Source organism: Hemibagrus wyckioides, linkage group LG11 (assembly GCF_019097595.1).
Source record: "Hemibagrus wyckioides isolate EC202008001 linkage group LG11, SWU_Hwy_1.0, whole genome shotgun sequence".
Classification (NCBI taxonomy): domain Eukaryota; kingdom Metazoa; phylum Chordata; class Actinopteri; order Siluriformes; family Bagridae; genus Hemibagrus; species Hemibagrus wyckioides.
In genome coordinates, this window is record NC_080720.1 from 31,106,792 (window position 1) to 31,133,774 (window position 26,983).

Here is a 26,983-nt window from a genome sequence, read left to right on the forward strand (position 1 = left end):
AGGGTCATGGGCGGCCGAGGCTCATTGGGGAGAGAAGCTCGATCCAACAGACGAGCTACTGCTGCTCAAATTGCTGAAGAAGTTAATGCTGGTTCTGATAGAAAGGTGTCAGAATACACAGTGCAGGATGGGTCAGGGCTGTTCTGGCAGCAAAATTGGGACCAACACCAATATTAGGTAGGTGGTCATAATGTTATGCCTGATTTATATCTAGTCATATAAAGCCATAAAGAAAATAAATCCTTAAAAGCCTCTCCTTAAACACAAGGACGCTGGAGATAATGATTGATATGAAAAACATTAAACTTGTTTAAAAACAGTCAAATGTCTTTTTAAAGCAGAAATCAATCCGAGCGCTCGCTCGCTCGCTCAAACGAGCCTAGGCATCATTTCAAGAGTTTACGCCAAACACTGCAATCGTTCATTTATCACCTCTCTAAATCAGCAGCCTACAGGCTCTTAAACTGGCACATCATCCACCAAACAGACGCCAATTACTCTGTTCATTCAGCCAACGTCGGATTACAGGCGAAGCGTCATGGCCTGATATTTAATCGCAGTTCGTTTGGAATCAATTTGTAACGAGTCTGAGGATGAAGTCGCTCTAAAGGACGAGATGATCTGTTAAAAAAAAACAAAAAAAACAAACATTTATCTTGTATCTAGTCGTCTATGTTGCATCATCTTGGAGCAACTTGACTCTGATTAACATGGAGTACAACTGAATAAACGATCATGTTTATCTCGATTGTAAGAAATCACAGACTTCCTCAACCCACAATAAGACCTCATCCCTTAATATCATCAGGAATATGTTTCAATTCAATTCAGTTCAGTTTTATTTGTATAGGGATTTTAACAAAGCAGCTTTATTAAACATTTAGAACATTTAATCAAATCAATTATGAGTATAAGAGCAGCAGCAGGACATCAAGGACCATCACTGACCAAAGGTTCGTGATAGGTGACCGTGATTCCAATTTAAAGACATCCGGCTAGACGTTCTTACACTCAATTTACATTTACAGCAAGAAGGTCCTGGGTTCGAATCCTGAGTTTGAACAGGCAGGGGCCTTTCTGTGTGCATGTTCTCCCCGTGCCTGCGTGGGTTTACTCCGGGTTCCTCCCACAGCCCAAAAACATGCACATTAGGACTGGTGACCTGTCCAGGGTGTACCCCTGCATTTGGCCCAGTGTGTGCATGGATCCAGCAGATCCCTGTGACCCTAATTAGGAATAAAGAGTGTGTAGAGGATGGATGGATGTTATCCAGCTGTACATTTTGTACAATTAAGGGTCTTTCTCAAGGCAGCTTGGTGCCATTGCCTGGGATTCAAACTCACAACCTTGTGATCAGTAGTCCAGCTCCTTCACCACTAGGTTACTAGGTCGCATTCTTAAAATGTGACAGTGTACACCGACCAAGCGTAACATTATGACCATCTGCCTAATATTGTGTTGGTCCCCCTTTCTGCTGCCAAAACAGCCCTGACCCGACGAGGCATGGAGTCCACTAGATCCTTGAAGGTGTGCTGTGGCACCAAGATGTTAGCGGCAGATCCTTTAAATGCTCCATGAAGCCCCCACCTTGCAACTTACAGGACTTAAAGGATACTTTTGATAGATACTGACCACTTCAGACACCCCACACGAGCTGCAGTTTTGGAGATGCTCTGATCTGGTCGTCTAGCCATCAAAATTTGGCCCTTGTACAAATCCTTACACTTGCCTTACACATCAATAATGAGGACAAAATGTTCACTTGCTCCCTAATATATCCCACCCGCTAACAGGTGCCATCATCAGTCTTATTCACTTCACCTTTTAGCGGTCATAATGTTATGCCTGATCTGTGTATACTGTAATGTAAAAGTCTGCGTTTGTCCTGCGTCCTTTTTGACTCCAAAGTTCTTCATGTATTTTGTCGCTGCTACGCTGCAGTAGACTTCTCCTTCATTAAGATGTGCTTCGAGACGCCCTCATCGTTTTATCGTTCTCTTACAAAACAAATGACATCTAATGAAGAATATGATACGATTCTGGAGGCTGTGAAAAATGAGGCTATTAATCAGCCGGCGTTTTTACCTGCTGTCATGTCGGGAGTGTTGACAAAACAGAACATTGCTTTGAGCAACAATTAACAAGGTGTTGAGATGATGTGTCACAAGTATTTCATTTCATCTGACTTTCCCAGATGAAATGAAGCACAGAATAACACGACTGCCTAAAATTGTAGCCTATTAAAAAAAATAAATAAAGAGAAAAAGTCATTAAGAGACGGTTAAAGGGTCGAGACGGGATCTTTCCTGTAAAATGCTGAGGCTTTGCACCCAGTGCCACAAAAACATCGCCGGATCTAATGGGATTTTAATTAACGAGCTTTCCATTACAAACTAAACTGTTAAATAAAAGAAGTGGAAAAGTCCTGCTTGGCTCTGATATTAAATTACACGCGCGAGTACTTTTCAGCTAAAAGGGGAACAGAAATAAAAAAACAACAGCATGTCACTCAATAACCAGGCAGCTGTGAAATGTCTAGCTTTATTTTCTTAAAGGCTTTATAAATAATCATATTTCTATATAACAAAGAAAAATCACGTCCTGAAGGCGAGTCTTAAATTAAAAAATAAATATTTTTATAATAAAAATAGCAGGAATATAGTGGGTCTGATTCCATCCATCGAATACAATAGATAATGAGCGATAAAATTAAAACCTAAACTGTTTGGGTTTTCACTTTAATAGGAACACCTTATTTTAATCCAGACGTGAAAAGAAACAACATTACATTTTAGACAACTGAGGGTTAAGGGCCTTGCTCAAGGGCCCAGCAGCTTGGAGGACCTGGGATTCAAACTCACAACCTTCTGAGCAAAAGTCCAACACCGTCACCACTAAGCTACCACATCCCTCATAAAATGTGACGGTGTACACTGACCAAGCATAACATTATGACCACCTGCCTAATATTGTGTCAGTCCCCCATTTTGCTGCCAAAACAGTCCTGACCCATCGAGGCATGGACTCCACTAGATCTGGCACCAAGATGTTAAAAGCACATCCTTTAAGTCCTTCATGAAGCGCCCACCTCACAACTTACAGGACTTAAAGGATACTTTTGATAGATACTGACCACTGCAGACACCCCACAAGAGCTGCCATTTTGGAGATGGTCTGAGCCAGTCGTCTAGCCATGACAACTTGGCTCGAAGTGGTCTCGGTTTCCACTTTAATAGGAACACCTGAACACTGTTGAACATGCGATGATAAATTAATCGTGTGTGATGTAAACAATAAAACTATATGGTGTAAAGGTGAGAAAGGAGCACGTGAAAATAAATGAATCCTGTATGGAAAAAATATCCAGGGGAAAAACGAATCAAATGACAAACGATTCATCTGGAAAAATAAAAACAGGTGAAAAAATAAAAGCGCATGATATCCATGTGAAATATTAACATAAATGAAATGAAAATAAAATGAATATGTATTAAAATTAAAAGTAATATTCCAATTTAATAGGAACACCTGTACACCTGAACACTGCATAAAACCTTCACTTTAATAGGAACACCTGAACACTGCATAAAACCTTCACTTTAATAGGAACACCTGAACACTGCATAAAACCTTCACTTTAATAGGAACACCTGAACACTGCATAAAACCTTCACTTTAATAGGAACACCTGAACACTGCATAAAACCTTCACTTTAATAGGAACACCTGAACACTGCATAAAACCTTCACTTTAATAGGAACACCTGAACACTGCTTAAAATCTTCAGACTTTGAGCCAGACATGCACAGGATGCTGTTATCAGACAGACTGGTTTGGGTTTTTCTGAGCTTTCTAAAACTCTGTGTAGAAAGTTTACACAGAATGGTGTGAAAAACGTCCACTGAGCGACAGTTCTGCCCTTATGATCAGCGAGGTCAGAGGAGAATGACCAGAACAGAACAAACAACACAGCTACAGAACAGCAGATGATCCCATCGTGATCTACTCCTTCAGTCAGCCAGGCACCAGAGGAACGCTAAAGTAAATGTATAAGTATCTCATGTAATAATGATGTAATTAATCTAAACAAACCCATTTAATCCCTATTGTGAGGACGACTGAACTTGGCTGAACTTATCTTGTAGCCTAATCGGCGGACGTGAAAAAAAAATCATCAATTTGTTTGAGAAAATATTCTCTATACTAGAAAAATCTATAAATACACATAAAATAAGACACTGACAATACAGTTTACATCAGAATATCTAAAAATATAAGATTCTGTTTGAGATCTAAGTAACAGAAGCAAATCACGTAGAAATCTAAAGTCGAAAGTAAACGGAAATTTATGTAAAACTAAATAAGTCAAATTACTTTAACTTCCGTATTTATTTATTTATTTACTTTGCAACTTTTGTCACTTCTTGAAAAAGAAGCATAAGCACTTGTATTGTTTATCTCACTGACACAGCAAAATTCTCGGTGCTGAACAAACCGCAGTGTTTAATAAGACACACACACACACACAATAAATAAAAAAAGTGTTGAAGTGTTTGTACTGTACAGCAGCTGTTTATTGAGTATTGATTCAGTATTAGCATGACCTGGAATTTTTGTACAATTTATGAAATTATGTTTTATCTTTATTTCTGAGAGTGTTGCGTGAGTATAGCTGCGGTCAGTTCAGCAGTGACTGTCGGCCATTGGCATAATTTAGCATTTTGTTACCAATTACAGAAAAATCACATATTTGGTGATCATTCATTTTTCTGAAGTGATTATGGAAATGAAGTGTCTGAAAAACTGTTCTTCCTGTGAGGTAAAATATTACAGCGTGAAAAACTGAAGTGAAAAGAAATGAATCATGTGGAGGAAAAAAACGCATATGAAATATTTATTCTGCAAATTTTGTTGCTTCTTCTTCTATTGTTTTGTATTGAATTTGGTAATTTAAAAAAAAAAATAAATAAATCAGTGGGGCGTGTGAAATACACGAGGCGTGTAAAAAAACAAAATCACGCGATAAATAAATTGTGTGTTGTGGAAACAATGGAACTGTTTGGTGTACATGTGAAAAAGGAACAGTCCAAAAATATACGAATGAATGAGTCCTGTGAAGAAAAATCCAAAATCAATCTGGAAAAAACAATAACAAAACATAAAAAAATAAATAAAACCAAATGCCATAGACGTGAACCAATAACATGCAAAAAAAAAAAAAAAAATTGTGAAAAGAATTATAGGTAAAAAATAAATACATTTTAAAAATCCACAAAATATAAAAAATAAACAAAACCAAATGCCATTGATGTGAACTATTAACTTTAAAAAAAAAAAAAAAAATTGTGAAAACAGTTACAGGTATGAAGAAAATAGATAAATAAATAAAATAAAGAAATATACAAATATATATATAAATATTAAAAATATAATAATAATAATAATAATAATAATAATATATTTTTTAAATAAAACGTGTGAAGAGTTTACTAAAATAAAAATAAATAAATAAATATACTGTATTATTAGAAAATCAAATGAGATACCTTTCCACATTTCTGAAACCTAATGTGAAAAATCTATTTCAGTAAAATAAAAACACACGTGTAAGCTAAAATAAATCTGCAGGAATTCTTTAAGAGACCCTGTAGGTGTGTATGGGTGTTAAATTAGCTCTGTATGGTTGTGCTGTACCACAGCAGGATGCAGCAGGACAGTGTGTGTACTAAACCCCGTGCTGCTGAAATGATGTGTGTTTGCGTTTTAATGCGTGTCTTTTAAACCCACCGGTTTACCGACAGCTCCGATAAACGGACAGAGAGAGAGGTGGAAGGGGGTCAGGGCCACAAATCAATACTGAGAGACAAACTGCGGAACTGCTGACGGAAGCACATCCTGGACCACTCTCACTGACGTGCACTGGACAGTCGTTCACACCACATCAAACCTACGCCATCGCTTTACGCCATAATAATAATAATAACAATAATAATAATAATTATTATTATTTTTAACTGAGTCTGATTATTAAACGCGGTGATTAAAAACAATCACAAATTATCTACCAAACGTGAGCATCATCTAGACTGTATACATGCTTATAATGTCGTTTGAAGAACATCTACCACGTATTATTATTATTATTATTATTATTATTATTATTATTATTATTATTATAGATAACGGTTCCATGTCTGGACTTCTCCTGCCATCTGCTATCTCACCGCTTCACAAAGGACACAAAGACTCTGAAAGCCAAAAGCTGAAGCCCAGAATTGCGCAGTTCACCCAGGAACACAGCAGAAAATCTGTAGAGATACACAGCTATGGAAAGCTCGAGGAAAGACAGAGAATTAGGAACGTACCGGGTTTTCGCGTGTCCTGTGTCTTGTCTTCAGCAAGATGCTGGCTGTTGACCCGCGCAGTGCAGAGCACAGGGCTGAAGGAGCTGCTGTCCAATCAGAGGAGCAGAGGACGAACAGCGCCACCCTGTGTTTACTCACCGGAATGACCAGGAGCTCTGTGACCGGTTTACATGTTGATCTTTTACTCCAGTCACACACACACTAAAAGAGCCAAAGTAGTAGTGTGGACGCTTGACCGTCGCGCTTAGAGATTTGAGAACTTTCTGCTTAGGTTTATGTTTTACAGGCGTCCAGGCATAACATTATGTCCACCTGTGCAATATTGTGTTGGTTCCACTTTTGCTGCCCAAAATGCCCTGATCCGTCATGAACTGTGTATTCTGACCCCTTTCTGTCAGAACCAGCTTCTTCATCTAACTCCATTTGAGCAACAGTAGGATCGGATCACACGGGTCAGCCTTCGCTCCCCCACGTGCATCAATGAGCCTCGACCTCCCATGACCCTTGGACCACTTTTGATGGATACTGACCACTGCAGACCAGGAACACCTCCACAAGAGCTGCAGTTTTGGAGATGCTCTGATCCAGTGGTCTAGCCATCACAATTTGGCCCTTCGTCAAACTCGCTCAAATCTTTACACTTGTCCATTTTTCCTGCTTCTAACATCAACTTTGAGGACAAAATGTTGACTTGCTGTCTAATATATCCCACCCACTAACAGGTGCCATGATGAGGAGATCATCAGTCTTATTCACTTCACCTCTTAGTGGTCATAATGTTATGCCTGATTGCTGTATATTTCTACATAAAGCTATTCAAATCAGTTTTTAACCTATAATATATATATATATATATATATATATATATATATATATATATATATATATATATATATATATATATATATATATATATATAATTTTAAATAGCTTTCTATATAAACTATATTTTTGACTGTTTTTTTTATTTTCAAATGAAAAACAAAATCAGCAACATTTCATTCTCTTTTTATTTTTATTGAACAATGCATAAGCAATAAAATAGAAATAATGAATCTCTAACCAGCCTGAAATGAAGGCAAGAAAATAGAATCACCTAAATCTGTAAAGAAAACAAGAAACAATCTGCAAAATTACATACAAGGAAAAACAAAAAAAATCATACACAAGCTAAAGATATAGGAAATCAAGTTTAAAGTTTACAGCAAAACGAAGAAGAAGAAGAAGAAAAAAGAATAAGCATAATATTTTCCCATTTTTTGTGCTGCACACCAGGTGCATTACATAAAGCTACTTAAAAGATTTGCAATTGTGCAGAATAGCAACACTGAATTACTGTAAACTGAGTACAAAAGATTAGTAAAGGATCACAAGCCTCTCTCCAGGTACAGAATTAGTAGGGAAATATTTTTATGCATTAAAAAAAGGCTGTATGGCTGTATGGTGGACACAAGGTGACCTCAGAGATCATCATCATCATAAAATCTGTTCCGTTTAATTTGTTCCTCTACAGACAACGATTGCGGATCCTCTCCCCACAGGCAGCTGGCTTTAGAGTTAGAATAATCAATGCTCATCTTCTCCAGTGTTTTCATGCCTGGTTCCTCTTTGGTCTCTATTCCAAAATCCATAAGGTCATCCAGGAGAGGGGCTGAAGATTTTGTGCTGTTAAAGTCGTCCTTAGAAAAAAAGCTTGTGGTCTCGCTAAAACCTGCGAATATATCGTCTAGAAATTGTGAGGCACTGAAGTTTGGTTGCTTTTCTGAATGCTGCCCGAGCTTTGCATCTGACACGTTCCCTTCGTTGGCACTGGGAGGTGGCTGGTCATCTTCCTGTAGTAACAGCAGAAGGTTAGCACGCATCGTTTCTTTGGTGTTGCTTTCCTGTTTGGTGTCACTTTCATCTTTGGTGTTGGTTTCCTCCTCGGTGTTGGTTTTCTCGGTAGTATTCGTGTCTTCTTCGCTGTCGGTTTCCTCTTTGGTGTTCACTTCCTCTTTGGTGTTGGTTTCCTGAGTAGAAGGTGAGTAGAAGTCAAACATATCTGGCTCTGCTTTAACATTGTCCGAACCCACCCAAGGATCACCAACGTCTAGCAACAGGAGACAGTTATTGTTGTTGTTGTTATTGTTGTTGTTGTTTGCATTCCCATTTGCCGATTCTTCGCCTGTAGCCATACTGTCTATCACAGTCACCTTTACACCACCTGTTTCTTCACTTTCTTTATTTCCCTTCTTCTCACATTCGTCTTCCTTCATTTTTTCCACATTCTCGGTTTCTTCATTATAATCCACGTCTCCATTCACCTCCAAAACCTCGTACTCTGATTCGCCTTCTGCATGCTCTGCTCTTTTCCCTTGCTCTACAGCTACTGAAACATCAGTTTGTGCTTGAAAAGTTGCTGTTGGTTGCTCCTCCTCTTTAGGTAAGGCTTTCATCGGATCACCACCACATTCTCTTTGGTTTTCATTAGCGATGTCATGGTTCGTTGGTGAAGTTGTCTCTCTTAGCACTGGTTCTATGTTTTCAGTCGTTTCTGGTGACTCCTCTTTAGGAGGCCAAGTAGGCTTGACCACTTTGAGTTCTTCTTCCAGAGTAAAGCTCTTCTTTGGTGATTCATTTTGAGGTGGCCAAACAATCGCAATTTTACTCGATGACTTTTTGGCGCTATCGTTCAGCTTACTTGTTTCTTTAATCTCGTCAGGGAACGAGTCATTTCCTTTCGAGACTTGCAACACTTTGGGATCGGATTTCACTGGAGGAACACTACTAACTAGATTCGCTTTGTCTGATGTGTTCTTCGGATTTTTGGTACTCCAAAGCTCTCTGTGAGGCTTCTCTCCAAATCCCTCGTCGTAGTTTCCTTTGGATTTAAACAGCTGTTTATAGTGGGTTTTGCAGTACATTCGTCCATGGAGAGGGGCGTAGTTTCCTAGGCTGGTGAAAGAAGATTAATCATAATCATGGTTAGTTCATGTATAATGCTGTTACATATGACCAAAATGAATACCATGATTTGATCAAGATGTTGCAGTTTGATGCTCAATGCATAAGAAATACAGTACAAAATGTCAACATTTTACGTTATGAAGAGTTTCTTCACATATAGATTGATGTGTATATGCTGTATATTTTTGTAAAGTGTTATGAAAATTTACCTGAGCTGGCTGTTACAGTGAGCACACCTGAAGCAACTTTTATGAAAGTTTTGTTTGTCTGCTATGAGAGACTCCATGGGATACACCCTCTTCCGACATACCCGACAAAGTTCGTTGTCTGGCACTCTTATTTTCTGCAAGAGAGAAAGTAACAATTGATGAAAATCAAATACAATTCTAAAAGTTTAGAATATGAATAGAAAGCCAAGCACATTTCACTGGCAGTTATGATGTTAATAGGTTAGCAGACAACAAGAAAAACAAGTAAAATTGCAAACAGAAGAGTTAGGATAATGGAGTAGGATAATGCATTCAAACAAATATCCACAAAGTACAATCCAGTTGCAAAACCGCTTTAAAATAATTCACAACAACACACCAGTGTTGTTTTAGTAAACACTCCTTACACTCATTAGTGTTCCCATGCCTTATCACACAATTTTACCGGTGATGACAGTGTGCTGCTGATGTGATACACTCTGAGAGGTATGCTGTTCCGAGACACTGAATCCCAGGTTCTTGAAAACGTTTTCGCTGTCCGCCCAGGACTGCTGGAAATTCTTCAGAAGTTGTTCTGCTGAAGCCTCAGGTGGGACGTCCAGGACCTGAACCTTCCCTCGTACCACATCTGCATATGTTGGCGGATCGCGGCGTGTGGTCATACTCTGAGAATGAGATGAACTCTGGCTCCTTGACCCCACCACTGTGTTACCAAATTCATCAACAGTTGAGTAATGCTCTGTAACCGACTTTGACTCAGAGAATCCTGTGGGTTCTGCCAATTCCTCCTGCATCTCAAGGTTTTTTCTGTCCTCTCTGAGATATTGGTGGGCCTGGTCACCCATTTCAAACACATTCTTCAGGGCCTTGATGTCGAAGGATGGCATCTCTTCCGCCTGGGAAGATTTTTTCTCTTGTTCATGCTCTGCATCCTCAGTATCGCTACCAAGTCTCTCAGGAATAAAAATAGGATCCTTCCTCATATACACTTTGGGTTTTGGGGACTCGAACTTATTGACAAGTCTGGACAGGTCGACCCTGGGCATGTCCTCTTTTATTCTGTCATGGATGTCAATAGGGATCTCTGTCTCATTGTCCTCTTCAGGCCCCAGACGTTCTGGGATATCGATAGGATCTTTCCGCATGTAGTGCCGGTTCAACTCTGCTCTCTGAGCTTCCTCAAAAAACTCTCTCTTGTCTTTTACACTCATCATGGAGTCCATATTGGCCTCCAGCATAGATGATTCCATCATCTGGGTCTCAAAACTCATCTTCTGTTGGCCGGACAAGTGTGACTCCTCCATTTCACCTTGCATAATGATTTGCTCAGGCATAGCCATTGGAAGAGGGGATGCACCATGAGAGAGCTTGGCAGTTGTGTCTCTTAGTTTGGCTAGCTTCTCTGAGCGACTTATAGTTGGAGAGGGTGTAGCTCGGCTAATATTTGTGGAGGTTTCGGACCAACGAGGTGGGGGTGTTGGGGTGGCGCCTGTTCTGTATGGTGGAGGCGAGGGGGTGACTCGCAGAGGAGAGTCTGTCCTTTTGGCGGTCTCAATGCAAATATACGTTGGAGATGGCGTCCTCATTCTAAGCTCTGGAGGCATTGTTTTGATATCTGTATTTTTAATGTCCTGAACAGTCTTGTCCATCATTTTCTTTTGAGATTCCACTTTAGCTGAACCAATGCTTATTTTTGATATTTTCTGCGTTGTGCCGCCAACCACTTTCTTCTCCTCTAATGACTTAGACTCTAGAGTCTTTTCCAGTGTAGCCAAATGTGCCTCTAAAATAGTAAGTTTGAGTTGAGCAAGGTTCCTCACATATACCATGATCTCCTGAAGTTTTTGTTTATTGTACTGTGCACGGCTTAGTTCTACCTTTTCAGCAGTCCCTAGCAACCATTCTGGGATCATACTCAGCATTATCTTGACAGACTTGGCATCTGTTTTCCCTCCTGATTCCTGCATCACCTTGATATGACTCAGCAATTTTTGAATCTCCTCATACTTCTGGACATCTGATGTCTCAACTGCAGTTTCCTTAATTTCCATCTGGCTAAACTCTTTTTGTGGTTGCTGTTTAATGGCCTCCACCGCACCTGCTGGCATTTCTAAACCCTTTATTTGTTTCTTGATCTGAAATTTCCCTTTTTGTTGAAAATTTTGCTGCTGAACTGAGCTCTGACTGATCACCTTTTCTTCATGTACCACAACATGTTCCTCCTTTACAGCTTGCTGAGATTGAATAACTGTGGTTTTTCCTGACCCTTGCTGATGAACCTCCATTGACATGGCTGGTACAATATGATGCATCTCCACTGATGCTTTTGGTGCCACAACAGGCAGCTGCTTTTTTGGCTTTTGTTTGGCTGTCTTCAGATCTATCTCAAGCTTTGTGTCTTTGGTCATTTGCTGTACTTGTTCTTGCATTTCCATTTTGGAGGAAACCTGATCTGCACAGACCTCAGATGTAATTCTTTGCTCTTTCTGGGTTGATTCCTTCTTTTCTTCTAGCTTCTCCTGATTGGGCATCTTAAATGTTTTAACTTTGAAGCTTGGGGCCACTTTTGGGATCTTTGTAGGTTGTTGGGGAGCCTTCTTTGCTTCTTCAGTTACAGTTTCTTCAACTTTTATAGAGTCAGTAGATCGACACTGAACAGGTGCTGAAATTTGCTGAGTAGACTGAACATGAGTAATGGTTTGCTTGGATGTAGTTGTGTGAGATCTTGCCATTGCATTTTCATGGTGCTCAGTTCCTGGCAAAGAAGGAATTAGTGATGTTGGCTGAACTTTGATTTCAGATGTAGCTTGGGCGACTTGCTTTTTATCTGTAGTAACAACAGTTTTCTTACCCGCATTGGGAAAGGAAGGTTTGCCCAACTGAAAGGTTGTAGGAACCTTTTGTAGTGGTTGAGCCACTTTTGAGGCAGGTTGTTCCTGTATTCCTGCAACTGGCCCTTTGGGCAATGTGACTGGTTCTGGTTCACTAGGACATACTTGCTGTGCTTCAACTGTAATTTCTGACTGTCCAAATTTTTCTGTGGTCAACTCTGCTTCAGTATTAACCCCATGTAAGTCCTGAAACTGAATGCTTTCAGGAGGAGATGTTGGACTTTTACTCTTCTCAGCTTCATCTCTTTGTTTGCGATATCTTTCTTCAGCCAGCATTAGTGGTGTTTTGAATTTCCTTGCATAAGGTCTGGGCTTTGGATCAGTAGCAGGTTCTGGGGGTGGTGGTAGTTTAATTGGAGGAATAAATACTTTTTTAGGTCGAGGGGGTTCCTTGGGCTCTGATGTGGGCACTGGGATTGTTGAGGGAATTTCAGTGACTGGTGGAGGAGGCATCATGGGTGACTTCTCCTGTTCGTCATGCTTTATCTCCCTCACTTTGGTTTCTGTGACTGAAGTAAAATGTTTTGCTTCTTTTTCCTTCTGTTCAAGCACAGAAGGTTGTGGAGGAGGTGGTGGGGGAGCAGGGGCAGTTTGCTTTTTCTGCCACTTAGCCTTAGGTGGTCCTGACTGCTTAGGAGGCTCAGGTGCAGGCACTTTGAATAGAGGTCGACTCTTTGGCTTTCCTGGAGTTGGCTGGGTCACTGAGTTGAGCTCTTGCTGCGATGGAGGAGGCGGGAGGAAGTCTTGTGGAGGTGGGGGAAAGAACTCAGCCTCTGCTTCAATAGCAGGTGGAGGAGGTGGTGGTGGAAGGGAAGGATCACTGTCCTGCATCATGGCCAGATGAGGACTAGGAGAGCTGAAAGGGTCTGTGACTGGAGATGGAGGAGGAGGAAGAGAGAACTCTGACTCAGAAGGTGGTGGAGGAGATGTTGGAGGCGGGGGGAAGTGAATTTCTGGCTGGGATTTCTTTTTGATCATTCCCTTTGGATTCAGGTTGCGGCTCAGGCTCTTGATGTTCTGCTCAGTCTTTAAACTCTTCACATTTTGTTCTGATTTTAAATTCTTGGTGCTCTTTTGTGCAATGGTGGTGTGCTCTGTTGTTACTTTAGTCTGCACCTGTGTGTGTGTCTTTATTTCTTGTGTTTGCTTTGTGGTTTCAGTTGTTTGCTTTGTCTCCTTTGTGTCACTCTCAGCAGAGCACACAACAGCACTTCCAGCTTTTTTCTCCTCTGTCTGTTTTCCCACATGTTTCTTTATGATTACAGGACCAGGGTTTTGTTTTTGTTTAACTTGCTGTTCTTTTACATTTATCTTGTGCGAGAACTGGGATGACTCCGTTTGGCCGGCTGATGTCATAAGTTTGGTTTCAGAACTTTTCCCTTGAGTGAGGACCTGACTTTGATCAGATTTGACCTCCGTCTGCTTTTGTGTACTCACACCTGTTTCGGATCTCCTGGGCATGTTTTTTGAAGGGTGTGGGTTCGAGGGCTCAACCTTAGGTGTAGCAGGGCATTCACAAGCCTCTTCCTGTGAAATACTTTTGGTAGTTTTAACTCTACTGGAAGGGTTTATTTTTGACTTATGACTGGACTGTTCTTTCTTCTTCATAAGACATTTGATGGTTCCATGAACATCTCCCTTGATTACCTCCTCCTTCTCTATCTGTGTTTGTTCCTGCTCATAAAGAGATTTTATTGACATTTTAACATCACCTTCTGTGCTAGCTCTCCTCTGCATATGAGGTGAGGAGACTGGTTCCATTAGGAGCTGAATGGTACCTTTCACATCACCCTGTTCGCTCACTTGGTGCTGAATGAGTTTTTTCTCAGTTGATGCTTCCTGTAAATTCAGTAAAGCTGCCTGGATATCACCTCTAACAATTTCCGCTTTCTCAACCTCTTTTACTGCCTGCTTTGCCTCTTCAAGGGATTTCAAGGTTCCCTTAATATCACCAGCTACTACATCATCAATAATTATTTCAGTCTTAGCAGTGGTTGATCGTTCAAGACTTTCAAGAGCACCCCTGATGTCCCCGCGGACAATCTCAGGTCTTTCCATTTCTTTAAGTTGGTACTGGGCTTCTTCCAGAGATCTGAGTGTGGTGTTGATGTTGCCTTTGACCACCTCCTCTTTTTCAACGACTTTGCGCTGATTCACTGCCTGTGTAAGAGAATCGAGGGTTGCTCTCAAGTCCCCCTTTACAATGTCCTCCTTCTCGATATTATGCAAAGACAGGACTGGTTCCATCATAAAAACTTGCACTGTGTTGTGAACGTCCCCAGGAACAATATCATCTTCAGCCACAGTTCGTCCAATTGCATGACGACTGTTCTTCAGGATCAGTTTTGTATTCTCCACGTCGCCTCCAATAATCTTTTCTTTAGTTGTTTCATTATATGTTTCATCTGACCCTAACTGAAGTTGTCTGAGGTAGTCCAGTGCCCCAGATTCGATACATGTTGAATAGAAACTCACGTTCCCTCTCTCTGTATCATTTATTTGAATTCTAGACTGGTCTTTGGCATCACTATTGTTCAACAGCCTGTGCAGAGTCCCACGGACATTTCCTTTAACAACGTCCTCTTTTACAAGTCCACTTTCTTCTTCCTTGTTCAACAGGGAGTATATGGTCATCCTCACATCTCCTTTCTCATCCTCCTGAATTAAAATACCATGTTTTGCTGTTCCGTCCTTCTTCAGCAGATTGTTGATGGCTTCTTGTATGTCACCTCTAACGATCTCTTCCTTCTCAACATTAACATCCCTATCTTGACTAAAGAGCTGTTTGACAGTTGTGTTGATGTTCCCCCTCTCCTCTGCATCGATGGTGATGCTTCTTTCTGATGTATCACGTCTATTGAGCAGGTTCAACATGATGTTACTCAGGTCTCCTCGAATAACCTCCTCTCTCTGGATCTCTGGAGTCTCCTGATTCAGCAGTTTGTACTTTGCCATCCTAACATCACCAATCTCATCTGCTTCTATAATTATCCCCTGGGAGCCAACCATTTTCTGACTGTAAAGTTCCTCTAATGTCTCCTTGACACTTTTGCCGATGATCTCTGTCCTCTCCACGTTGGTCTCATTAAACTCAGTCAGCGGAGTACTTTCGAAAAGCCATGTTGTTGTCTTGACATCAGCTTTGGGAATTTCCTCACGAGAAATCACAATTTCTGTCCCGTCGCTGTCCTTGATGCGATCCAATGGTTCTTTTTCAAAAAGCCACAGTGACTGTTTGACATCACCTTTCAGCACTTCCTCTTTTGTCACTTTATCCATGTCATTGTATTCAGAACCCTCGCCATGGATCTTGTCAATTGTACGTGTTTCGAACATCCACGTGGCACTTCTCACGTCACCTTTTTGTATTTCACTCACACTAACAGTTCTCACATATTTCTGAGACATGTCATCGTTTTCAAAGCGCTGAGTGTTTGTTTTGACATCTCCACCCTGAATATCTGCAACCGTCTTTAGAGTAACCTTCATATCGTCAGTAATTTCATCGAGGGGTTGTGTTTCAAACCTCCACCTTGCTGTGCTAACATCGCCTTTCTGTATGTCTTCCTCAGTAACGGCTTTGATGAGATAAACTTCATCTGTGTCTCTTATTGAGTCTAGTGGCTTTGTCTCAAACAACCATCTTGCTCCGATGACGTCACCTCTCAGAATTTCCTCTTTGGTGACTGTAGTAACTTCGTGAAAGTGTCCTTCTTTGTCTCGAATAGCATACAATGGTTGGGTCTCAAACATCATGGTGTAGTTTTTCACGTCTCCTCTTTCAATCTCCTCTCGCATGATGCTCTGAAGTTTGTTGAGCTCTGTCTCTGAAGAATCCTCTTGAATCTTATCCAGGGAATACGTTTCAAAAATAAAACGACCTCTGTTAACATTCCCTCCTTGAACATCTGTCACTGTACGCACTTCTTTGGATTCTTCAGAGTTCTCCTTGATGGAATCAATTGGTTGATTCTCAAACATCCAAGTGCAGTTGATAACATTTCCTTTCTGGATATCCTCGGTTTGATGAGACTTTAGTTTCTGCATGGTCTCCTCTGAAGTGGAGGTCCTGATGTCAGGTGCCTGGGTCTCAAATATATACTTCATCCTCGATACATCTCCAGACTGGACATCGATCTGTGTGACTCGTTTAAAGTTACTCTGATCCTCACCGCCTCTGATATTCTCCAAGTTTTCTGTTTCAAAGAGAAAGCGGGCCAGACGTACATCCTTGCCTTGCACATCCTCTTGTTTGACAGTACAAGTTAAAATATTCTCAGATTCATCTTTGATACTGTCCAGGGTTTGAGTCTCAAAAAGCCAGGTACAGGTTTTGACGTCACCTTTCTGGATCTCTGTGGTGTCCTCTGTTTTTACCTCAGCTTTTTCGTACAGCTCATCCATCGGCTGGGTCTCAAACAGCCATCGGCAAGTCTTGACGTCGCCCTTTTGGATCTCAGTGGCCTGGTTCTTTCTGTTGTCCTCTTCCTCCATATTAGTGAAATATTTGATCCCATCAAGAGGCTGAGTTTCGAACAACCATTTGGCTGTTTTGACATCACCTGATTCAATCTCCTCTTTAGAAATTCCCTTGATGATCTGGAATTTGTTTAAACTGTCATCAAACTGGTCGATTGGACGAGTCTCGAACATCCATTTGCAGCTTCGTACATCACCCTTGACGATTTCTTCACGTCGGACAGTTTTGACTTCATGGTATTGTCCTGAGCTGTCCTGAATGGCGTACAAGGGCGTGGATTCGAAGAGTACTTTGTTTGATTTCACCGATCCACTTGTGACACCTTCCACTGCTATCTTACATGTATCCGTGCACTTGCTTAGATCCATGGTCTCAAATATCTCCTTGTAGTTGATGACATCACCCTTGTCTAACTCCTGAAGATTAACCGTCCGTGTGATTTCTTTTTTGTCTTCCCTAATTTGCTCGAGAGGCTTACTCTCAAACAACCACTTCTGATGCCTCACATCACCTTTCTCCTCCTCCAATGCAACGACTTTTTGTAGTTTTCCAACTTCAGGCAATTCCTTCAGATTTTCCATTGGCACCGTCTCAAATAAATGTCTTGCTGATGTTACATCACCCCCAAGGATCTCCTCTTGTTCAGATGGCCTGGCGTTAGTATTATCTTTTAAAGTATCCATGGGCTGTGTCTCGAAGACCATGCAGTGTCTTCTAACATCTGCTCCGATTATCTCTTCCTTTTGAGTTTTGGTATTTTCCAATTCTTCATCTTTGATTTGATCCAAGGTCTTTGTCTCAAAAAGCCACCTGCCCCGATTCACCCCACCCTGATAGTTTTCTTCCATGGACACTCCACAAATGATCTTAACTTGAGTTGGGTCTTTGTTAATCATATCCAGGGGCTGGGTTTCAAAAAGCCAGCGGGATGTTTTTACATCACCTTTTTCAGTTTCTTCACGTCGCACAGTGGTAATCTGCAACATCTCACCAGAATCTCCACGAATGACACACATAGGTTGCGTCTCAAACATTTTTGTTGTAGTTTTGACTTCACCTTTAATCTCTTCCAGCTCTGACTTCAGTTGTAAGAAGTGTAACTCGTCAATTGTCTCGGTGTGGCCAAGGGAATCCAGATGTTGAGTCTCAAACAAGTATCTGGCAGTTTTTACATCTCCTCCGGCAATGTCTTTGGTGTACACCAAATGCTCCTCTTCATCATCCTCTTGGTAAATTTTATTCATAGAGTCTAGAGGCTGCGTCTCAAACAACCAGGTTGCAGTTCGCACATCTCCTCTTGCTAGATCTGTTAGTTTTCTGCTATACTCTTCTGAGTCAGGGGTTTCTGTACCTAGAGCATCAATAGGTTGTGTTTCAAACATCCAAGTTGTATATTTCACATCTTTTCCGGCAATGATTTCCTGCTGCGCAATGTTTCTGCTTTCATTCTCATCTGGTGTGTCATCTTTGATGGTGTCAAGTGGCTTGTTCTCAAACATCCAGCGCATAGATTGCACCTCACCTTTCAGAATCTCATCCCATTCCAGATACTCTCTTTCCGGGCTCATACATTTCCCAGGACTGCTTCCGTTGTTCTCGAAAACGTAGCGTGCTTGTTGCACGTCGCCGCTAACCTCCTCATCACTGTCCATGTGAGAGTGCTCCATTTCAGTAATGAAGTCCCGCTCCAGGTTTTTGCGCACTTCTGGATGGATATGCTTATACAAGCGTTTCAGCTCATAGAGGTTCCTCTGCTTGGAATACTGCTCCTTGCTGACTGGATATTTTTGCGGAACATGTTGATCAGGTGGCTGGGGAGAAGTACAGTAGCCTTGGCCTTCTATAGGGGCCTGAAGAAGGTCAGTGTTTGGTGGTGGTGGAGGAAATTGCTCTGTAGTTTCATAATGGGCAGATGAAGAGGCACAGCTAGAGGACGTCGTCTTCGTAGTTTTGGTAACAGACTCATAATTACCTCCTGTTGTAACTTTGGATGACACGTTTACTGGAGCCCACTGAAACTGGTTGTAATCAAGATCAATCTTTGTTGGTGAGGGAGGAAAAGACAGTAATTGTTTCAGTAAATATATCGTCACTGAACAAATGTTCTAATTGCAAAGCTATATAAAAACTGTCTGTATATAAATCTATATAAGGATTAAAGTATTAGATTAGACATCGCTACATATTGAATTATATATGTGTGGGCAGTTATGGGTCATGGTCATGGCTTAGTAATGCAACTGAACAAGATAAGTTTAGACGTACTGATACGTCATGATCATTGAGCTGTGTATCACAGGTTTAACAGTTTAAAAGGAAATAATAAAAATTAATTAGGGGAAGCAGTCATAAATCAGTTTTGAACTGAATCAAGTTGATCTGGCCATAACGTAATACTTAAAATAGTCCTTTTTGATTTGACCATCCTCATCATCATCATCATCCGCAAATGAACTGTTGCCTCAGGAAATGAGGTCGTGTCGTATCACGTGGATGCCTGAGATTCACGCCCCTAGTGTTTTATGGAAACCTCAACATATTTATCAGGGGGAAAAAGATGTCACTCGTCTGTTTTAGTTAAGATGTAGACACTAGAAAAGTTTACATGCACAATGTATTATTAACTACTGTTTGTAACATCTTTTAGTATATAATGTTTTTTTTTTCAAATAAGACAGTCAATTTTTATGTACATTTTAAATAATAGCTGATTTATTACTTATAAGAGCTCTACTGTCTTCTTTTTTTCACACACTCTAGTTCCCTCAGATTAATAAATCACTAACACACATTATTTTTATTATGTAGGGATCCGTAATTATTTATTTGTTTGTTTATTTATTTATCTATCTATTTGCTTATTTATGTATTTATGTATCTATACATTTCTGTCCCCAGATTCATAAGTAGCCTGACTCTCAGCTCACAAATGATTAAAAAATGAGATGTTTCCTTCAAACACATCTGAATGGCTGGATGGTGAAAGAAAGGGCTTCACTGTGTGGGCATGGACCTTTATTACCTTGATGTGCTTGTTTGGAGTGGCTTCCTCAATGGTTTTTTCATGCTGCTGTTTTAGTGCTTGGGTAGAGATTTTAGGTAGCTCCTGATCTCCAATCATCACCACTAAAGCATCCAGGAAAGAAGAGTTGAATAAAAACGCAAGTTTAACGCATGACAAAAAAAGAATCATCAAAATCTTTGGGCCACATGAATCCATAACTGTGCACTGAATCATTCGTGTATGTAACATGGGATTTAAATACGTGGAATTAAGATACCTTTTTCATCAAAATGGTTCCCAAAGCTAGATGCTACATTCTGCTGAATTTGCTGATCCTGTGCCACCTGCAGCCACAAACACCAATATAAGTAAAGTTGCAAACAATCACAAACAATTCTTCTACAACAGCTTGTATCTTCTTTACACTTGGCACTAAAATGCGATCCCGGTAATCCGATCAGGCGGATCGGATCATCAGCTAATCAGGATACGGCACGTTTACACTTCACGTGGCTTCTGTATCTGATCGGATCTCTATTTCCCGCGCAACATTTAAACAAGTCTGCAAAAGAAAAATGGCTTGACCTGAATTTAACAAAACATTTTTGGTCAGCGGAAGATTCAACAAATCTTGTAAAATGAGAAGGATAAGGAGGTTCCAGATGTTACTAAGGTGCTGTAATGGGACCAGTAAAAAGAAAGCTATGGGTCCGGGACGGCTGCTAGCTGTGACGGGAAAAATGTGTGTGCTTTACAGAGAATGAATAGTTCTGCAACTTTATTATATTTATATTTGATATATAAATATATTTTATACTCGATTGTATCGCAAAACCACACAGCTAAGTGCAAGGAGAGAGGAGGGGGAATATTGATAGTGGGTGGGGTTTCGTGTTTTTACATTATACTAAGATTCGATCATCTCCGAACCAGGACATGTTGATCGGATAACATTCTGCTTGTCTTTTCGATGCGCATGTGGACAAGATCCAGACACAGGTCGCATTTTAACGCCGAGTGTAAATGCAGCCTTGTGTACAAAGGCTATACCTTGACATTGTGACTCTCTTTCACACTACTCCTCACACTCGTTTCAGATGAGCTCATCACCTCCTGTTGATAGATATAACAACACACACACATCTGGTATCAGTATCCTGTCACATTGGTTCATTTACTTACTTACAACGTATAAAGCTAGCTCCTGAGGTAAATATATAGTTAGCTTTACAGAACCAGATATCTGATAGTACGGCATGTGTGATGCCTCCTGGTTCGGTGCAGAGCGAAGTGTGTTACCTGTTTTTGCTGGTAGTGGTACTGTGTCACGGTGCTTTGAGACGAGGACGAGGAACTGACTTTCTGAGTCTCAAACTGTTTCTTCACGCTGGCCAGTCCACCTGGCAGAGAGCATGCTTCAGAGTCTTCCATGACCTACACACACACACACACACGGATATCAGTGCGACGTTGTTGCTTAGTTTGTCCTCTAGGCGGAAGCACAATGCTGAAAAACAATCATGGTGGCGTCTCTTCCTTAGCGCTTTCTCTTAGATTAGTTCACACAGTGATAAATATTAATCAGGAAGTGGAAGAGGAACCCTGTGTCTCATCTCCCTACGCTGGAAGCAGTAAATCGATAGCTCTGTGTGTGTGTGTGTGTGTGTGTTTACCACACTAGCAGGGCTTTTCTCCTCCTTGCTGATGGCAGCCTGGTACAAGGCCAGTCGTTCTTTCAGAGGGATGGTCTCAACTTCACCTTCAGGGTCTCCTACTGAAACTCCTACGCTGTCTAGAGCTGAAACACAAACACATTCAGGTTTTTTTATTCCAGCCATCATGATATCTGAACCTGTAATCTGTAGTCACTGATCATAGAGTTCACCAGTTAGAAGGGTTAGATCAGTGGGAGTTGTAAAACGGTCAGTGTCTAATTGAACTGCACCAGGTTCTCTGACCAGGGGACATGTTATTGTAATCAGTCATATGAGATTTATTTTTGTGGCACAAGCTTCAGAAATCCACCGAATTAAGACATACTTTCACTTCATAATGCCATAATACTTCAATACAGGATGTGCTCTCTCTCTCTCTCTCTCTCTCTCTCTCTCTCACACACACACACATTCACTGTCTCCCTCTAACTCAGCATCAGTCTTTCTCTCCAGTTTTGTCTTTCTCTATATCTGTAGTTCTCCCATTAGAGTTACTCTCTCTCTCTCTCTCTCTCTCTCTCTCTCTCTCTCTCCAGTCATCTCCCCTGCTCTCTGTCTTTCTTTGTCTCTCTCTTTTTCTCTGTATCTCTCTCTTTGTCCCTTTCTCTCTCATTCACTGTCTTGCTCTATACTGTATCTGTATCTCTTTTTCCCATAGAGTTTCTCTCTTCCACTTTCCCCCTCTCCCTTACTTTCACTCAATCATCCTTCTGTCTCTCTTCTCTCTCTGCATCTTTCTTCAGTGTTGTTCTTTCACCTCCATAAGTGTCTCTCTTATATTCTTACTCTCCTGTATCTCTAATCTTGTACTCTCTCTCTCTCTCTCTCTCTCTCTCTCTCTCTATTTACATATATATATATCCTGTCATCTCCTCTGCTCTCTCTGTCTCTCTCTCTTTCATTCCCTTTCTCACTTTATCTCAGCATCAGCGTCTTTCTCTCTAGTTTTTGCCTTTCTCCATATCTGTAGAGAAGTCTTTATCTGTATCTCTCTTTCCCTTAGAGTTTCTTTTTTCTCTCTCTCTCTCTCTGCATCTTTCTCAGTGTCGGTCTCCCTCTCTCTAATTCTCTCTCATTTTCTTACTCTTCCTGTTTCGCTAATCTTGTACCCTCTCTCTCTCTCTCTCTCTCTATTGTTAGCCCTACAGACTTATTGACGTGTGTGGTATGTGGGATGTTGCTGTAAAAATAAATAATGACTCAGCTCCATCAATCACTCCAGATATATTAAGGATTAACCTCATCATCACAGACACAGAGATCCGAGATCAAGCTTCATCTTAAGTGGAATTTACCACGGCACACAATCCTGGGAATAATTACAAACACTGCAGCGGCATGCATTTTGTGATAACAATAACCAGACGCCATTAACATCTGAATCATTTTAAAGTGATTACAGATTTAGGTCTGTCACCGTTACTGTGTCATAAACCCGCGTGCTTCTCTTACATCAGTTAAGCACTGCAAGAGCATCATGTGACACAGATATGTTCCCCAGGCTGTTAATTTTAACAGGGCTGCTATTTAGGGCATGTCAGGGTAAAGCTATCCAGGCAAAGATAGAGAGAAAGAGAGAGAGAGAGAGAGAGAGAGAGAGAGGAAGAGAGAAATGCAGTCTCGAATAGACAGGGTTTTAATGGCAGCTGGTCAGAAACTCTACCCCTGAAACTTAGAGGACACACAACACTCTTTAAACAGAGGGATGGAGGGATGCAGAGACAGAAGGATCACACACACACACCAATATCTGATCTTCGCATGCCACGAAAAGGAGGAAAAAGGGTAAGGAGGATGTCAAGCTTAGATGCGGGACGGTGCTGTGGAGTAAACATCTAAATCCTGCTCTGTATCATGTTTCAGAAGAAGACGGAAAGATAACGAGGAAGAGCTTCCAGGAAGAGGAACTTCCTAAATGCTAGAAGCGTGAGAGCATTTCCAGAAAATTCCTCTCGTCCTATAAGTCAGTGCAATCTAGTTACGCTAGATCTGTTACTATTTTTATTAGTCTTATTATAAGGATCCAGTTTCTAGTAAGAATAAAATATTTTTTCCGGCTGTTAAACTTCTCTCTCTCTCTCTCTCTCTCTGTCTGTCTCTCTCTCTCTCTCCCTCATTCTCTCTCTCCCTCAGATATTTCTAGTGTTCGTCTCTATTCTGAGCGCGCTCACACAGGTCTCGGACCCACACGCCATTTGAGACGGGCCTCGTTTCGAGACGTCCAAATGAAACTTTTATTAGTTCTTCCCTTTACAGCTCTATAGTCAAGAATTTCCTTGGATCCTGTTTCCGTCACAATCATTCAGAAAAAAAAAAGATCGATGATGGTTTAGATTGGGTATAGGGGCGGAGCCAATCTTTTCTTCTGATGTCATTCATGAGCAATCGAAGTTGATCCAGCTATATCAAAACTCATAAGGTTTAAGCTCAAGTCAGATTCAGCGACAGAATCGATGCCCCGGTGTTCCAGAGCTAAATATCTTGAGTGTAATCTTTAATAAATTGGTGCTCATGCAAATAAGAGGCATTAATATTTATTTTCAGCGAGAGCTCGGAGCACGTGAAGGCGCCCTGCGTAGTTAAACATCACTCGCTAAACTCAATGATCAGACTTAAGTGACAAGGTTAAAATGCGGAAAAATCAGAACCGGAGAAATGACTTCTGAATTATTTTAGTATTATATGCTGAACCTTATTACATTCTAGATACAAAATAATCTTCCTTTGGTCCAGTCCTACACGTTAGATGCCACGTGTTTTATCTCAGTACTCACCTTACGTAGCTTGATCGCTGACGATATCAAAAAGTCACCTGGACGATACAGATCCCACCTGGAGGTTTGGGCTGACCGGCTAAACCTTGCTGAGTTCTGAGTAGATATGAGTGTATAGAGTGTTTGGAGACCAGCTCCTGATTTCTCCCCAGTTCACTTCAGAGTGGCCGTAGCTCGAGACAGCTGGTTTTATTTTAGACACCCCCTCCTCACCCCCTGACTCACCCCCCCCCACCCTTCCCCTTTAAAAAAAGATGACCAGCTTGGGAGCATGGTGGCCCTTTTTTAGCTCAGCTACCAGACATGCCCTTAACCTGAAGTCATAGAGAGAGACAGCGTCAGTCTGTCATACCTCACACACTCTCTCTCACACACACACACACACACACACACACTCTGAGACATTGCGTTCAGTCACGCTCACCTTAAGTAAGACTGACTAATCACATACGCAGGAAGAGTTTCCTTAATGTCAGTAAATGAGGATGATTATAATTATGAGGTTGAGGAGATAATAATAATAACAATAATATATATATATATATATATATATATATATATATATATATATATATATATATATATATATATATATATTGTTTATTTAATATATAATTCAAATATAAATATTATTGTCATACAATATATATATATATATATATATATATATATATATATATATATATATATATATATATATATTTATATTGTATGACAATAATATTTATATTTGAATTATATATTAAATAAACAATATATATATAAAATATTGCCAAAAGTATTCGCTCACCTGCCTTGACTCACATATGAACTTAAGTGACATCCCATTCCTAATCCATAGGGTTCAATATGACGTCGGTCCACCCTTTGCAGCTATAACAGCTTCAACTCTTCTGGGAAGGCTGTCCACAAGGTTTAGGAGTGTGTTTATGGGAATTTTTGACCATTCTTCCAGAAGCGCATTTGTGAGGTCACACACTGATGTTGGACGAGAAGGCCTGGCTCTCAGTCTCCGCTCTAATTCATCCCAAAGGTGTTCTATCGGGTTGAGGTCAGGACTCTGTGCAGGCCAGTCAAGTTCATCCACACCAGACTCTGTCATCCATGTCTTTATGGACCTTGCTTTGGTCACTGGTGCACAGTCATGTTGGAAGAGGAAGGGGCCAGCTCCAAACTGTTCCCACAAAGTTGGGAGCATGGAATTGTCCAAAATGTCTTGGTATGCTGAAGCATTCAGAGTTCCTTTCACTGGAACTAAGGGGCCAAGCCCAGCTCCTGAAAAACAACCCCACACCATAATCCCCCCTCCACCAAACTTTACACTTGGCACAATGCAGTCAGACAAGTACCGTTCTCCTGGCAACCGCCAAACCCAGACTCGTCCATCAGATTGCCAGATGGAGAAGCGCGATTCGTCACTCCAGAGAACGCATCTCCACTGCTCTAGAGTCCAGTGGCGGCGTGCTTTACACCACTGCATCCGACGCTTTGCATTGCACTTGGTGATGTATGGCTTGGATGCAGCTGCTCGGCCATGGAAACCCATTCCATGAAGCTCTCTGCGCACTGTTCTTGAGCTAATCTGAAGGCCACATGAAGTTTGGAGGTCTGTAGCGATTGACTGTGCAGAAAGTTGGCGACCTCTTCGCACTATGCGCCTCAGCATCCGCTGACCCCGCTCCGTCAGTTTACGTGGCCTACCACTTCGTGGCTGAGTTGCTGTCGTTCCCAAACACTTCCACGTTCTTATAATACAGCTGACAGTTGACTGTGGAATATTTAGGAGCGAGGAAATTTCACGACTGGATTTGTTGCACAGGTGGCATCCTATCACAGTTCCACGCTGGAATTCACTGAGCTCCTGAGAGCGACCCATTCTTTCACAAATGTTTGTAAAAACAGTCTGCATGCCTAGGTGCTTGATTTTATACACCTGTGGCCATGGAAGTGATTGGATCACCTGATTCTGATTATTTGGATGGGTGAGCGAATACTTTTGGCAATATAGTATATATATATATATATATATATATATATATATATATATATATATATATATATATATTTATATATATATATATATATATATATTATTGTTATTATTATTAATATTATTAATTATTATTATATAATTATATTATATATTATATAATTATTATTAATATTATTAATTATAATTAATAATTAATATTATTATTATTATCTCCTCAAACTCATAATTTTAATCATATAATTATAATCATAATTATAAATTATATATATATATATATATATATATATATATATATACTTATTTGGTATTCCATCCGTCTGTATGTTCATCTGTCTGTCTGTCTGTCTGTATATCCATCCATCCATCCATCCATCCATCTATCCATCCATCTATTCCTTCGTCCGTCTGTTTGTCCTTCCGCTGTCTGTCTATCTATCTATCTATCTATCTATCTATCTATCTATCTATCTATCTATCTATCCAGCCATCCATCCATCCATCCATCCATCTGTTTATTTATTTATTTTTACGACAATACAGAATTTTTTTTTAATTAAAATGTCTTTCTTTTTTGTTCAGAGGTTCCTGAGGGACTGTTTAAAGCT

General features: G+C 40.6%; 2 protein-coding genes and 1 long non-coding RNA gene across 5 annotated transcripts in view; 1 reads left to right on the forward strand and 2 right to left on the reverse strand.

Moving 5' to 3' along the window:
• Window positions 1–6,480, reverse strand: part of b3galt1a (UDP-Gal:betaGlcNAc beta 1,3-galactosyltransferase, polypeptide 1a) — a 28,047-nt gene extending 21,567 nt beyond the window's left edge. Inside the window, exon 1 of the mRNA XM_058402186.1 lies at window positions 6,367–6,480. The gene's annotated coding sequence lies outside the window, so the exon portion shown is untranslated. The remainder of the gene's footprint in view (window positions 1–6,366) is intronic.
• Window positions 6,481–9,162: 2,682 nt separating this feature from the next.
• Window positions 9,163–26,983, reverse strand: part of xirp2a (xin actin binding repeat containing 2a) — a 32,440-nt gene continuing 14,619 nt past the window's right edge. For 2 of the 3 annotated variants that reach the window (XM_058403220.1, XM_058403221.1), the window contains exons 3-10: window positions 21,570–21,694; window positions 21,196–21,330; window positions 20,947–21,009; window positions 20,174–20,240; window positions 19,915–20,018; window positions 9,967–18,931; window positions 9,522–9,655; window positions 9,163–9,300 (exon numbers count right to left, since the gene is read on the reverse strand). In XM_058403220.1, coding sequence (XP_058259203.1) covers window positions 9,561–9,655; window positions 9,967–18,931; window positions 19,915–20,018; window positions 20,174–20,240; window positions 20,947–21,009; window positions 21,196–21,330; window positions 21,570–21,694 — 9,554 coding nt within the window. In that variant the 3' untranslated portion in view covers window positions 9,163–9,300; window positions 9,522–9,560. Of the gene's footprint in view, window positions 9,301–9,521; window positions 9,656–9,966; window positions 18,932–19,914; window positions 20,019–20,173; window positions 20,241–20,946; window positions 21,010–21,195; window positions 21,331–21,569; window positions 21,695–24,385; window positions 24,592–26,983 lie in introns of those variants that run through there. The other variant, XM_058403222.1, reaches the window with a different exon arrangement.
• Window positions 23,245–24,131, forward strand: LOC131361715 (uncharacterized). The gene is made up of 3 exons (XR_009206070.1): window positions 23,245–23,396; window positions 23,475–23,574; window positions 23,745–24,131. It is a non-coding gene; the product is annotated as an uncharacterized LOC131361715 (long non-coding RNA).